The sequence below is a fragment of the Myotis lucifugus genome, unplaced genomic scaffold (genome assembly GCF_000147115.1).
Source record: "Myotis lucifugus unplaced genomic scaffold, Myoluc2.0 scaffold_6, whole genome shotgun sequence".
Lineage (NCBI taxonomy): Eukaryota > Metazoa > Chordata > Mammalia > Chiroptera > Vespertilionidae > Myotis > Myotis lucifugus.
In genome coordinates, this window is record NW_005871054.1 from 13,590,057 (window position 1) to 13,601,284 (window position 11,228).

At 45.0% G+C, this 11,228-nt stretch overlaps 1 protein-coding gene across 2 annotated transcripts in view; it reads right to left on the reverse strand.

The window, feature by feature from the left end:
• PRKCE (protein kinase C epsilon) overlaps window positions 1-11,228 on the reverse strand; it is a 436,307-nt gene extending 425,079 nt beyond the window's left edge. The window contains exon 1 of one of the 2 annotated variants that reach the window (XM_006083394.1): window positions 10,707-11,228. In XM_006083394.1, coding sequence (XP_006083456.1) covers window positions 10,707-11,054 — 348 coding nt within the window. In that variant the 5' untranslated portion in view covers window positions 11,055-11,228. The remainder of the gene's footprint in view (window positions 1-10,706) is intronic. The other variant, XM_006083393.3, reaches the window with a different exon arrangement.

Below are 11,228 nucleotides of genomic sequence, written 5' to 3' on the forward strand. Positions count from 1 at the left end.
CTGACTCCAAATCTTACCAAGAAGCCTTTGCTAACTAGAACCCATGTGAACCTCCTCTCCTATGAATTCCCAGGTCTTCAACTTCACTGTTGCATAAAAAGGTGTTACTGTTGAATCTTCAAATGGTCCACTTGAGGAAGATCCATTCCTTCTTTTATCTATTATGGTTTTCAAAACTTTGTCCAGAAAACACTAGTTCTATGATCCTAATAATTTTTTTCACAAGTAAGAAAGAGCATTCTGTGATAATATCTTCATCATAGAAATGTGTAGTTATATACAGGGACGTACAAGTCCCCTTGCAATGGGCCATCCATGAAACTTTAATATACTAATATGCATTTAACTCTGTAACATTTCCCAACCTCTCTGATCACAGCCAGGAGAAGATACTTTGGCAAATGCTGACAGGTCACATGCTCCAGCTTTGCTGGCTGATTGGGACTCTCAGCTACCTAAAATGATTTAGGTCCAGAAAGTAGAGAGATGGATTCGGAAACCCTGAGTTCTAGAAATTCTACTTGCTTGTTTGTTTTCAGACTCTCCTCTGAGTGGCTCAATGATCCAGAGAGAGGGCCATTTAAAAATACATGTATTTTTTATGGGCCTTGAACACTAGATCAAGAAGCAAGCCGTCAAAAATTGCTTTGTGATTTTGATCACAGCATTGCAGAAAGATGAGGAGGAAACAAAAGCAGAAGCTGGCACTTTTTCAGGGGAGACAAGATTTAGCTTCCTGGAGAACAATAAAGGTGAAATTTTATCAAGTGCTAGGCTGAGCAAAGTCAAGGCCTAAAATGCAGACAGCCAAGTCAGGATCCCTGTTAAGAGAGGCCTTACATAGCCTCAGACTATGCCAGTGATGGCGAACCTATGACACGCGTGTCAGAGGTGACAGGCGAACTCATTTTTTTGATTGATTTTTCTTTGTTAAATGGCATTTAAATATATAAAATAAATATCAAAAATATAAATCTTTGTTTTACTATGGTTGCAAATATCAAAAAATTTCTATATGTGACACGGCACCAGAGTTAAGTTAGGGTTTTTCGAAATGCTGACACACCGAGCTCAAAAGGTTCACCATCACTGGACTATGTTAACTCACGAGGAATCTAAGGTCCAACGCCACCAATTAATAGAAGTCACCTGACTCTCATTCAATAAATTTCCTATGGGAAGAGGTGAGGTCTAGGTGACTCCAATTCTGAAAGGCTTGTGATAAGCTCTGCTTCTTAGTTGTAATTTTACAAACCAGTATATGTGTTATTCCTTGATTCATATCGTGTCTCCTACAAGATTATATACTCCATGACAGCAGGGACAGGCTCCTGGCATAGGGCCTAGCAACTAAGGTATTCAATAAATATTTACTAAATGGATAAAAAAAAAATGGCTAGGACAATGAGTGAACACACCACTTTGTCCACTGGTTAGAAACTTTAGCGGCATCCACCATCTTTTTTTTTGACTGTACCAGATGAACTTCTAAGAGCAGAAGTCAAGCCAGTCTGATTAAAGAATGCTGCCTATTTGAGCTTCTACAAATCAGACCCCAAAGGGCAGGCTTTTATTCAACCAACTGATGAGTAGGTACGTAGACTTCCTGCATGGCTTATACTCTGATTGGCAAGCCACTTGGGGGATAGGAGTGGGGAGGAGACACACTTCCTGCTCACAGATGCTTACATCTGGCTGGGAAAAGATGACTGGCACCAAAAGATGTTATCATCTGAAAAACAAGCAACTCTATTCAGGAAGGACAAAAGCAAAATCAAAGACGATTTTCCCCCCTCAATGGTTAATTATAGATTCACCTGCCATGATTTTTCAAAACCCTCTTGAACATGATTACATTCTCACTCTGATCTACTTCTTGGGATCATTAGCTCAATGAGTTTACTCCTTGGTGGCAAATAAAGGTGACTTTTCACTAGCTTAGAAACGACCTCTCTGAGACTTCAAGGTGAGATAGAGGGGACGGGAGGAGGTGGGGGCAGGGGAGATCCCCCTTTCTGCACTTGGATTTGGTATCAGGCTTATGCTTCCCTCCAAGACACGAGATTAGAGAGCTCAGTCACATTCCCTCTGCACTTTTTCATTCTGTTCAGACGCTGCAATGACAATAGTATGCTCCTGTCCTCTCGGTTCTCCCAGCACAGTAGACATTTGGCCACTTCACTTGGGTTCTGCCAGAAAACTAGATTTCAAACAGGTGCAGCCCTGCTGATTAGCATTATAATAGATTGTAATTACTTAACAAGCCCATATATACCCAGAGGAACTTGGAGAGAAATATAATGTTTTGCCAAGTGTAGCTTTTATTTATGTAAAACACTGCAGGCCTGCTCTGGAGTTCTTTTAATCTAAGTGAAGCCCCTGGAAGAAGGAAATGCCTCAGTGAGCTCTGTGAGTTCAGGCGCTGGAATTTAAAATTTCGTTTCTTGTTGCTGCCAACTACAAAGGGTTTTGTTTCTAAAGCCCTTATGCAAATTTAAACTTGATTTTTTTACCTTTATTGTTGAAAGTATTGCATATGTCCCCTATTTTCCCCCACTGATCTCTTCTAGCCCGCCCCCACCCCCACCCTTACCCCAGGCCTTCACCACCCTATTGTCTTGTCCAAGGGTTATGCATACAAGTTCTTTGGTTGATCACTTCCCACCTCCCACCCTCCTCCACCTTCCTTCTGAGATTCCACAGTCTGTTCCATGCTTCTATGTCTCTGGATCTATTTTGTTCATCAGTTTATTTTGTTCATTAGATTCCACATATGAGTGAGATCATGTGATACTTGTCTTTCTCTAACTGGCTTATTTCACTTAGCATAATACTCTCCAGGTCCCTCCATGATGTCTCAGTGTGTAAGAGGAGTTCTTTTACTCTGCATAGTATTCCATGGTGTAAATGTACCACAACCTTTTTTATCCACTGATGGGCATGTGGGCTGTTTCCAGATCTCAACTATTGTAAATTGCGCTACTATGAACATAGGGGTGCATATATTCTTTCTGATTGGTGTTTTGGGTTTCTTAGGATATAGTCCTAGAAATGGGATTACTGGGTCAAATGGCAGCTCCATATTTAATTTTGGGGAAAGTCCATACTGTTTTCCATACACACTTGATTTTAATCTCTGCAAAGGAAGGACAAGTGGGCCTTTTCCTTCTCCCCTCATCCCAGCATCTTGCATAGGCTCTGGGCCCCTGGAGGGTATATGATTTCTACTGAAATCATAGAACCTCAGACTTCATGGAGACACTTCAGTTCAGAATTGCTACATGGGAAATAATATAGCATTCCCTCATTAAAACATCTTTATGGACTACACAGATTTTTATAAGTAAAAAATCTTCCTTCTTTCAACTGTACAGAAAGATTTCTTACGGAATTCACTTGCCTTACTAGGTTTCCCAAATAGACTTCATACTCCTCGAAGGCAGAAATAATACCAAACACAACTTTTGTTTTTACCAAGCCCCCAATATCTAGAATAGGAGGTACTAGGGAATACACACTCGTTTCATTCATTCATTCAACAATGTGCCAGGAACTGTTTTGGGTGCCAAGAATACAGCCATGAACGAAAACCTTTGCATTTACAGGACTTTTGTTCTGGTGTTAGAGATGGACAATAAAGATAAATAAGAAAAATATATAAGAGCAAAATAAAGCAGGAAAGGAGCTTATAAAAATGTCAAAGAGATGTTAAATTTTTAGAAAGGACTGCCAGAAAAGGCCTTCGTGAGAAAGTAATATTTGGTAAAAACTTGAGCCATGAGGTATCTGGGGAAGGAACATTCTAGAAAGATGAAATGGCAAGTGCAAAGACTGAGGCAGGAGCATGGTGAATATTTTTAAGGCGTGTCAGTGGGTCAGTATGTCTGGGAAGGAGTGAGCAAGGTCAAGAGTAATGAGCAATGGGGTCAGAGTGTTCATAACAGGATGCCTGACCATATTAGCCTTGCAGATTATGATAAGGACTTGCGTTTTTACCCTGAGAGATTTACGTGCAGAGTGACGTGACCTGGTTATGTTGGGTGAACCAGTTAGGAGGCTGCTGAAATATTCCAGGTATGAGATAACAGGGACTTGGCCAGAGTGGTGTTAGAAAGATCATCAGACCTGGGACACATTTTGAAGGTAGACAACAGATACTGCTGATGGACTGGATATGAGGCATCAAAAATGGCTTCTCACGTTTTCCAGCCTGGACAATTGGAAGGATGGAGTTGCCATTTCTTGAGCTGGGAGAAGTCTATGAGAGGCTTAGATCAGGGAGGGAGGTGGGGGAAATCAGGTATACAGTTTTAGACATAATTAAGTATGAGATGTCCTTTACAAAATCAAATGGTTGCCCCGCAGGTGTGGCTCAGTGGTTGAGCAGCGACCCATGAACCAGGAGGTCATGGTTCAATTCCCAGTCAGGGCACATGCCTGCGTTGCAGGTTCCATCCCCAGTAGGTGGTGTGCAGGAGGTATCCGATCAATGATTCTCTCTCATCATTGATGTTTCTATCTCTCTCTCCCTTCCTCTCTCTGAAATCAATAAAAAAATTTAAAAAAAGAATTTTTTTAATCAAATGGCAATGCCAAAAAGGCAGTCATTTATGTGAGTTCAGAAGTTCAAGAACAGGTATGGGCTGGAATTAGGAATTTAGAGTTAACAGCATTGAGAATATATTTAAATCCATGAAGCTAGATAAAATTAGTACAGTGAAACCAAAACAGCGGCTCCCAAATACCCTATTTCCAATTACTCATATGCCTCAATAAGTACTTAACCTTTGACTATCGTGGCCACAATTCCTAGACTTCCCAAAACAACCTCATTTCAAGTAATTGTAATATTTTCAAAAAGGCAATTTGTTAAGTGTAACTAAATTAAATTTACTTGTAGACTATGTGAGATTTTCTTATAAATGCATTCACAACTCAAGGAAAATAATACCTTTCACTGGATTTATGTTCTGACTGAAGGTTCTAAAACTATGAACACATACACATAACTCTTCAAGTATTAATAATATTATTAAAATGCATTGTAGCCTGGCCCTTTGCTAAAAGCTTTACATAGATTCCCTTGTTTCTCACAACAACCCTAAGAGGTAAGAACTGTTATATTCTCACATTACAGATTAATGGGCTTATAAAAGCTAAAGCACAGGTTAAGTCACATGCTCAAAGGCACTCAACTAGTGAGTGCTAGAGGCATCCTGTGATTAGAACTCAGATTCCAGGGAAAGGGGCCCACTGAGGAGCTAAGGAACTGAGGGCCTCAAATAGTCTCTAAAGTGGCTGCTGGTCAAAAACACACAGAAGAAACAGGACCCACAGACAAAGCCCATGAGGCCCGAGGCCCTTTAACTTCAGGGCCCCAATGCCATGGGGCTGTGATAGCACTGGGGCGAGAACTAACCCTTAGGGTAGTTATTAAACGACCAATTGTGTATCAAAGGGAACAATATTTAATCAGAAGGTTAGAATTTTAGGAGTCAGTAGGGAATAGAGTAGCAAGAGACCCACAGACCCTCAACTGCTGGGGAACAAATGCAGGCTTTAGGTGCATAAACCATTCCCAGGTGCACATGGACCATTCCCAGTCCTTCCCCACCCTCTTCCCAGCCCCCTTCCACCTCAGTCTATTTAAATGATGATGGAGATTTCCATACTTCCTCTAAGGTTTCCCTACAAAAGTCCTGAAGATTGAGATACACCTGTGGGCAGTGTGTATCCAGGTGTGCTCAGGCCACCATCTCGGATGACACTCAGCAGGGACTTGTTTAATCACAAGTGTCCTCAGGCTTTGCCCAGGGCATCAGCATCTAAACCAAGAGGGGCCTTTCCTTGGCCTTTGCATTGTAAGAATCTCCCCACAGAATTCTTGCGCCAAAGGAAAATCAGCCCCAGAGCCTAACTTTTCCAAACAGAGTGCAGGCCTATCTCCCAGCATCAGCAGGGTAGGATGATTTGAGAAGCCCCGTCAATAGGCAATATTGGAAACATGAAACAGAAACTTCAGTGTCTCAATCCTTGCCAAATAAGATGGCCCTACTGAAGAGAAATATTTTGGAGACTATGTAAAGCTGGCTTCTTGGGTGCTGAAGAATAATCACCTCAGTACAGAACTGGCCAGCACCCCTGGGAGATTTAGGGGACATAACAATACGTGCGGCAGTTAAGCATCCATTGAGCCCTTCCTAAGGTTCAGGCATTGGCCTGTATACTTGACAGATATTGACTCCTTTCACCCACAACAGCCCCATTTTATTTCATCTAGGTATTTTTATTGTCACCCACTTTTTACAGAGGAAAAAAACAGAAGCACAGGTTAAATGGTTCACTCAAGGTCACGAAAGATTGATGGGATTCAAACCTACACATCCTGTCTCCAGAGCTCTGCCTGTCAGTGCTCTGCTGAGCCGCCTCTCAAAAGACATTTGGCCAGTGGTTGAGCGTCGACCTGTGAACCAGGAAGTCATGGTTTGATTCCCAGTCAGGGCACATACCTGGGCTGTGGGCTTGATCCCCAGTGTGGGGTGTGCAGGAGGCAGCCGATCAATGATTCTCTCTCATCGTTGATGTTTCTATTTCTCTCTCCCTTTCCCTTCCTCTCTGAAATAAATTTTTTTAAAAATGTTTTAAAGATGACTTTGTCATTACCTCTGTGTTATGAGTACCTCAGCATCTCTTCTACAGGATGAAGCAAGGGAGTGACCCTAAGCAAAGATGTCTTCAGAAGCAGGGGTGGTGCAAGGGGGTGAGGAAATAGGGAACTGAGCTCGGTACATAGCCCTAAGTAGACTACTTAAACTATAGAGCAAACTCCTGCGTGTGTAGGGGACCAGCCAGCTGTCAACCTGCGTGCTCCATCCATGCTCTCTGTCATCTACTGTGCTCTCCACCGTCTGTCCTAAATGCTAATGCGGCTCCCTCTAGCCTCTGATTCTAACATGAATCCCCATATTTCTAGTTCACACGATTATGCTTATAAATGTTGCTTTAGGACTTACAAAGGCCTACTAGAAAATTTCAGGACATCTCTGTACAAAATCTTGATACATTAATTACCTGGAGCTATTCTGGCCCAGGGTTTCCCAAAGCATCTTCTGGTCCCAAACCTTGAGGACAGCTTGTTAAAAATGAGGACTCCTAGCACTCATCGTAAGCCACAGAATGAACAGCTCTGGAGGTGCGCGGGAGGGTCTGTATTTTTCACACCTTCCCCTAGTGATTCGTATGCACACTGAAGTCTGAGTAGCGTTATTATCTTGTTCTTGGAAAACCGAGCTATAGCAACAGTGTTTACTGGGATTCTGCTTCAAGCACAAGTGAAATCCTCCCATGTCTCTGTAATAAGCTTTCTCTAAAGAACCCTCTTTGTCATCACAACTGATACGTCTCCCATTATCTGAAGAATAATGATCTCAGCCTGGCTTTTAAACACATTGGAACCCACCCCAGTTGTCTAAACTCCCTCCTACTCCAGTGTTTCCAAAATGTGTCCCCCGTCTCACTAATGATTTTAAGAGTCACCTGAGATGAACTTCTCTTCTTTTTACTTCAGAGGCCATGTGTTTATTTTCATCTGAATGAAGAAAAGTCATAACAACAGTATCCAAACCTGTGATTTCATGAAGACTGGGGCTCAAGTGGAAAGTCAAAGAATCAATGTTGAAAACTGTTACGTAAATAATAGCACAGGCAGTACCCAGATAATACGTCTTAAATTTAGGGAACGTGACCCTGCCTGCTCCTTTCTGACAGGCACCCTCCGTGTCAGCTGTGCTACTCCGTTCTCTGACGCTGGCCACAGGCATTCTCCGCTTTTATTCCAGCTGTGTCCGTGCCCATGAACCACTGCCTCCTCTTATAAATACCTCTTTAAATGTTGCCCACATTTCACACCCAGTGCATGCCTCCTTTCAGGAACCCTCCAGAGCCTTCCAGCTCTCCTAGCCTACTCCCTTTCTGAATTCCTTCAAATATTCATTTAGAACCTTATTGTTGTTTCCCTGGTTAAATGGAAGCCCCTGGAGAGTCACCCATCATCTCTTTTACCTCTGGATTAGAATGCTAAACTTCCCTGGTTGAATCTGAGCAACAAACAGCGAATACAGGTGAATTCATCGCTCAGAAGAATGAAACGTTCCACAGCAATGCGAGGAGCAGCTCCAGCTCCCCCTCAGAGTTCTTAGCCACACCTGGAAAAGGGTGCATCTCTTCATCACGGCCAGGTAAGGAGTGCAAAGGCCTGAGCTCGGGGAATTCTACCCTAAGGTGTGATTCTGTAGTGGTGCCCTGGCTGATGGGAATGGGAAAGGTGACCTTACTCAGCCCACGTGCAACTTGGCTCTGTTTCCAAGGGCCAATCAACCTCTGCTGATGCACGCCCACCCTCGGGCTGGAGGAACCAGAGTGGCCACAGCTTCCTCTAGTGAAAACAACACTAGGTGAGCAAAGAGAACCAGCTCCACTTCTTGCTTCATTAACCGATGCCTTTAGCCTTTCTGTAGCTCAAGTTTCTTTAAAACTGTCCAATACCTGTCATACTTAATTCACACTTGCTATAAGGCAAAAGGGATCATGAGATGATGATTTTGAAAGCTCTTTAAATTATCACGTACAATAAAAACGTTCAGGGACGCAGCAGACGGATCTGCAGGGAAAACAGACCAGGGAGGCTCAGTTCCCCACCAGACAGTGGTGAGCAAGAGGAGATGTGGGCCTCACCTCCAACCCCCCTTTGCCTGTCATGTCACCTCGGGTACCACGTAGCTTCTCTGGGACACAATGTCCTTGTCTGTAAAACGTGCCTGTGCACTAGGTGATCTGGTCCAGGGCCAAATCCAACATGAATTTGAGAAGATCAGAGAAAGATAACCAAGCAAGACTACTGGCCACTGTGCGCTTCACTGGAAGTGCTCAGAAGTGGGAATGGTGCCCTGCTGGGCCCAGGGTTTGGGTGGGCCCCAACAAAGCACCACCAGAGGCACTCAGACATCTCCCGCTCCAACCAAGACCTGTTCTCTGAATAAAAGCGGACCTGCTGCTCTCGGCCTCTCCTCAAACTCCCTCCTCCGCATACAAAGCAAAAGGCCCCGTCTCCTCACAACCATAGTCATGGTTTTTATCTCCTTCCGATCCTAAAACAACAACAACTTCAGAACCATAGTTGTTTAGTATTAAGGTCTGGCTCTGAAATTAGTTATCTCTTCAGCTCCCCCTCAGACACATACTGCTTTCATGAGTAAAAGGACTAACAGGCCTGTGTGGAAAGGACATGGGGAATGAGTGGAAACTCGGGTGGTGGGAGGGAGGCAGAGGTCCGGAGCATTGTGGAATGGAATGGCACTGCATTCTTTGGGATTCCACAAAGGTTTGCCTGCTTCCCAAAGTGTAAGTCACAAATCACCCAGGGATGTACTCGGTGTGGTGTGTTGGAGCTTCCCTGCAAGCCCCGTAACCATGGTTTCGGGCAGCCTACATCACAGCCCTGAGCATAAAGAGAAGAGGCTTTTTCTGATTCTCCCCTAAAAGTCCATTGCCTTGAAAAAAATATGTGAGGTGATATGCCAAGGTGATTCATATGCAACCTCTGACCCTAGGACAATCATGAAGTTATTTGTTCTCAGTAATTAGATGATTTCTCTACATCTCTCCGCGAGAAGCAGATACTTCTCTTCTTGTGGAGATCAAAGAACCCTGAAAACATATACACCCAGATCCACACCTGCTCTTGGTGGAAACAGGTAACAAGAATTTCTAAAAATACAGAAATTTATTTCCTCATTTAACACTATCCCTCCTAGAACAGCTAAAACAAGGCTGCGTTCTCCCTGCTTTTCTGGGTACTGAGGCTGAAGGCATTTAGCTTATATAGTCCATGGACAAGGCCTATTTCCCAGCCCCTAATATTTTGACAATGTAATCAATTAACTCAGTCTCAGACTTAGAAATGGTATTTCATCCCACATATCTTGAAAATCAAAACAGGGAAACTATAAGTAGGTTTCAAAGCACTGATTTTTCAATTACTCGCAAGCAGAACCATTTTTTAAATACAACACTTATTCTGGATGGCGGGGTAATGCATTGGGCTGATGTTTCTTGGACCCTGGAGGGGGCATCCTGGAGGAGAACACATTTTTCTCCCTGTAGGTCCGAAGATGAGCTACCCACCACGCCACAGAATAGAAACAAGCTAGCTTCCTCCAGAGGGGAAAATAAAGCAGCTCCAGACTCGGTGAAGCAGGACAAAGCCAGGACGTGCAAGAAGCCTTCAGTCTCGGGCTCCACGTGCCTGTCCAAGGACAGAGGAACCCACCCACACACAATCACACACAGCCAGCCCACCACGCGCCTGCGGAAGGCGCCGGGTTCTCCGCCAACCTTCAGGCACTGGCTCGGGGCTCTCTCAGCTGGAGAGGTCCCTGTAGCACCCGCTGGCTGGAGGGGGCAAAGAGCCAGACCCTCTTCCCAAGTCTCTTCTTCTTTACTCCTATGCCTACGACCTCTCCCCAACTACCAAGCAGAGGGTGCTTTTCTCCAAGGTAACTGAGACTTCGGTAGACACACACACTCCAGGTGACAGTGAAGTCCCTGCACCCTACTACCAAAGCCAAGGCCCCGAGTCTCCCCTTCGCACCCCCAGCCAAGCCCGGACCCCACAGCTGGGCTCCTGGACCGGGAGGCGCCAGACTCACCCAGTCCTCGAAGTGGCGGCTCCCGTTCTGCAGGAGCTCCTCAAACTGGATGGTGCAGTTGGCCACGAAGTCGTCGTAGCCGATGGGGGCATCGTGGAAGACGGCCAACTCGATCTTGCGCCCGTTGCACACGTCGGTGACGAACTCGTCGTGCCAGGCCGGGCTGTTGGTCTTCTGCTTGGTGGCCGTTTGGCCGATGCGCGAGTCGTCCACGTTGAGGGCAATGTAAGGGTCCAGAAGGAAAGTCTGTGGCCGGAGTCCCACTGCATGGCGCAGCGACCAGGCTGTGGGCTTCAGGCTCACAGCCTCGCAGATTTTGATTTTAAGAAGGCCATTGAACACTACCATGGTCGGGGCGTGGAGGGGGGCCGGGATCGCTCCGTCCGCCCCGAGGGCAGGATGAAGAACCGACGCCCCGGCGTTGGGAGCCGCGGGGGCTCCTTAGTCCCCTCTCGCCCCACCCACACTCTGCCTACACTTGTAGCGCTGCGCCCTGGCGCGGGCGATTCTCAGTGAGTGCAT